General features: G+C 43.0%; 1 protein-coding gene across 1 annotated transcript in view; it reads right to left on the bottom strand.

The window, feature by feature from the left end:
* The window catches only part of LOC106872908 (papilin), a 151,893-nt gene that overhangs the window by 131,896 nt on the left and 15,859 nt on the right, over window positions 1–4,138 (bottom strand). The window contains exons 9-11 of the mRNA XM_052978120.1: window positions 3,261–3,525; window positions 1,314–1,550; window positions 482–730 (exon numbers count right to left, since the gene is read on the bottom strand). Of these exons, the coding sequence (XP_052834080.1) occupies window positions 482–730; window positions 1,314–1,550; window positions 3,261–3,525 (751 nt within the window). The remainder of the gene's footprint in view (window positions 1–481; window positions 731–1,313; window positions 1,551–3,260; window positions 3,526–4,138) is intronic.

Below are 4,138 nucleotides of genomic sequence, written 5' to 3' on the forward strand. Positions count from 1 at the left end.
GTGGCACGTAAAGACATTCGAGCGAGATCGTTGCCAGTGCCGATGGACTGGCTCCTGTGCAGGTGGCACGTAAAATACACCATTTTGAGCGTGGCTGTTGCCAGTACCGCCTGACTGGCCTTCGTGTGGGTGGCACGTAAAAGCACCCACTACACTCTCGGAGTGGTTAGCGTTAGGAAGGGCATCCAGCTGTAGAAACTCTCCCAAATCAGATTGGAGCCTCGTGTAGCCATCTGGTTCACCAGTCCTCAGTCAAATCGTCCAACCCATGCTAGCATGGAAAGCGGACGTTAAACGATGATGACGATGATGATGATATATGTATGTATGTATGTATATGTGTATACATGCATTTACTCCTTATTTATCTTACTATATACATATGTATATATATCTATATGTATGAAAGTAGGGCATAGGTAGTGATATAAACAACCCAATGATAAAAATAACCGTAATAGTGATTCCAAAATATGCTCACCACTTCCTCCTGTCACTGGGGCACGGGTTGGCCTTGCGGTTACCTCGGGTCTTCGTGTGTAATGAGGGCTGGGTCGAGTCCTGCGGTCTTGACAAGCTATCCTGCAGTCCCTTTCTTCGTCGAACCTGTTCGTATTTCCTCCACAACCACCATACCAAAATTGCTTACATCTTCCAGTAGCTGTGTCATAGGTCCACTTTTGTGCATAGTCAGAACAGGAGCCAGCTACTGGTTCTGCAGAGCAGTCCACTGGAAGCAGGGAACAGAGAAAAGAAAAACAACAAATGAGAGGCATGGACATTAGATTCACATAAGATCTCAATATCTTTCAATACATGTCAACGCTTCTAAAAACAAACTTTGTTTGTTTACTTTCATCGTAAGGTTGAATTTAATGTTAGCGTCTTATGAAGCTAAATTTATAAGCTCTAAAATTGCAGAAGAATTCATTGCTGGGCAGTTTAGTTTAATGGTAAAACACTTGACGCGTAATCACAGAGATGTGAGTTTGAGTCTCATGGCTGGCCAGTAGCGTATTTTTCTGCATTATATGGAGAATTTAACCTGATCATGCTATTTATAACATTATCACGCGTATGAGAAATAAATTTATTTCTGTATCTTTCAATACATCCCAACGCTTCTAAAAACAAACTTTGTTTGTTTACTTTCATAGTAAGGTTGAATTAAAAAAAAAAAAACGGTTAAAAACATCAAAATAATGGGATACTCAGGCAGAATTCTGAAATGGGTACAGTCAAACGACTGAAACAAGTAAAATAATAAAAGTCTCGTTCACATTCTTTCAAAGTATTACCGAAACTGTTCTCACCATTTCCACCTGTGACTGGTGGCCGGGTGGGGCGGGGTGTTGGCCTAGTGTGAGGGTGGGTTCTCCTGCTGTGATCACGGCAGGCTTCCATGCAGTCTCTTTCGTCGTCGAACCTGTTCTTGTTTCCACCGCAACCACCGTACCAGAACTGTTTGCACCTTCTAGTCTCATGGTCGTAGCCCCACTTCTGGGAGTAGTCAGAACAGGTACCACGGTCGTGTTCTAAGGAACAGTGATCTGCAAAAAAAATTAAAAATAAAAAATAAAAAATTTAAAAAAACAAACAGGGGAACAAATGTAGAGATGAATTAGAATTCAGGGACAGTAGTAGCTTAAGGTAAGCTCCCTATTTTAATATTTGAATATGTAGTAGTAGTAGTAGTAGTAGTAGCAGCAGCAGCACCAGCAGCACCAGACGTAGTAGTAGTAGTAGTAGCAGCAGCAGCAGCAGACGTAGTAGTAGGGGAAGAAGAAGGTAAAGAGGCGGAGGAGGAAGGAGGAGGAAGGGGATGCTGCTGCTGCTGATGATGATGATGATGAGGAGGAGGAGCTGCAACAGCAGCAAAACACTGAAAATAACACCTGTACAGGGGGTGGCACGTGAAAAGAACCTTTCGAGTGTTGATCCTCACGGGAGCAATGACAAATGACCGAGACCTTTGACAAAATGCCATGCTTGAGAAGAAGACCCTTCAAGCCAAGTGAAACCATAACCGTGACAGATGCTGGCGTCACGCAACTGGCACCCGTGCCGGTGGCATGTAAAAGCACCCATTAGGCTCTCGGAGTGGTTGGCGTTAGGAAGGGCATCCAACCGTAGAAAGCCAAGCCAAATCAGACTGGGGCTTGGTGCAGCCCCTCAGCTTACCAGCCCTGGTGAAACTATCCAACCCATGCCAGCATGGACAACAGACGTTAAATGATGATGATGATGATGATGATGAGGGAACAGAGTGTGGGAGACAAATTAGATGCAAGGAGGGTAGCTTATGGTATGATCCTTATTTTTAGTGAAAGGAACAAAAAGGAGCTGGAGTAATATGATTCGGAAAATAGGGGGGAGTGGTATGGAGGACAAATTAGGAGCAACAACGACTTAAGGCCCCCAATTTCATATGTATCTTCATATGTAAATGAGTAAAAGGAACACTGTGACAGAATTCTGGAAAACAGGGGACAGTGAGGGAGCAAGTTAGGAGCAGAGGAGAGTAACTGGTAGATGGAAACTGAAAGAAGCACACTGTGTGTATGTGTATGTGTGTGTGTGTGTGTCTGCGTGCGCTGGCACACGTGTGTGTGCGTGTGTGTTTGTCCCTTCTTTTGACAACTGGTGTTGCTTTTTCTATGTTCCTATAACTCAGCAGTTTGGCCAAAAAGACTTTCTCTTTTACTCTTTTACTTGTTTCAGTCCTTTGACTGCGGCCATGCTGGCGCACCGCCTTTAGTCGAGCAAATCGACCCCCAGGACTTATTCTTTGGAAGCCTAGTACTTATTCTATCGGTCTCTTTTTGCCGAACCGCTAAGTTACGGGGACGTAAACACACCAGCATCGGTTGTCAAGCGATGTTGGGAGGACAAACACAGACACACAAACACACACACATATATATATATATATACATATATACGACAGGCTTCTTTCAGTTTCCGTCTACCAAATCCACTCACAAGGCTTTGGTCGGCCCGAGGTTATAGTAGAAGACACTTGCTCAAGGTGCCACGCAGTGGGACTGAACCCGGAATCATGTGGTTGGTAAGCAAGCTACTTACCACACAGCCACTCCTTCGCCTATGATGAAATTTTTATTTAAAAAATTAAGGAAAAGAAGTACAGGGGCTGATTTGTTTGGCAAAAATCTTTCGGGTCTGTGCAGTACTGCATGGCAGTAGTCTAATAACTAAAACAAAAATAAAAAACAAAAGTATAAAAGGTATGTATATGTTACCTGATCTAGTCGTCCCTGCGAAGCAGCCAGCATAGTTTGGGCCTTCAGCTGTGGTCACCCCATCGGGGCAACATCCATAGTCAGTGTTCTGACAACCAGGGCAGCCAGCATAGTTGGGGCCACGTGCATAACTTACGCGGTCAGGGCAGCAGCCATAGTGACTGTCGACACAACTGGTTGGGGTGGAACATCCGGCGTGGCCCGGTCCTTCAGCAGCTGTCCTTCGATCTGGGCAACATCCGTAGAGAGTCTCCCAGCAGGATACCTATGTGTTTGATGAGCGCAGGAAGGAAAGAGAGAGAGGGACAGGAGATGACAACAGGTGTGATTATAATGATTACAAAATAGGGAGAGAGAGATGAATAAATAGATGAATGGGTGGATTGATGGATGGATGGGAAGAGAGACAGACAGACGAGTAGATAGATTGATTGATAGATAGATAGATAGATAGATAGATAGATAGATAGATAGATAGATAGACAGATAGATATGTTTCTTTATTAGCCACACAGGGCTCAACATAGAGGGGACAAAATACAAATGTAGAGTTTTTCTTTTTAATGGGGACGAAAATAAAGTAAAAAATTAAAATGGGGATAACGATGAAAAGGCATCGAGAAAACGTTTGGGGTATGTACAAAAAAAAAAAAAAAATGAAAATATTACAAAAATTTCCAATAAATGGATAGATAGACAGATAGATAGACACATAGATAGATAGATAGATAGATAGATAGATAGATAGATAGATAGATAGATAGATAGATAGATTGATTGATAGATAAATAGATAGATAGACAGAGAAAGAAAGAGAGACAGAGAAAGAAAGAGAGACTGAGAGAGAAAATGAGAGTGTGAGAGAGAGAAAGGATGAG

The sequence above is a fragment of the Octopus bimaculoides genome, chromosome 30 (assembly GCF_001194135.2).
Source record: "Octopus bimaculoides isolate UCB-OBI-ISO-001 chromosome 30, ASM119413v2, whole genome shotgun sequence".
In the NCBI taxonomy this organism is placed as follows: domain Eukaryota; kingdom Metazoa; phylum Mollusca; class Cephalopoda; order Octopoda; family Octopodidae; genus Octopus; species Octopus bimaculoides.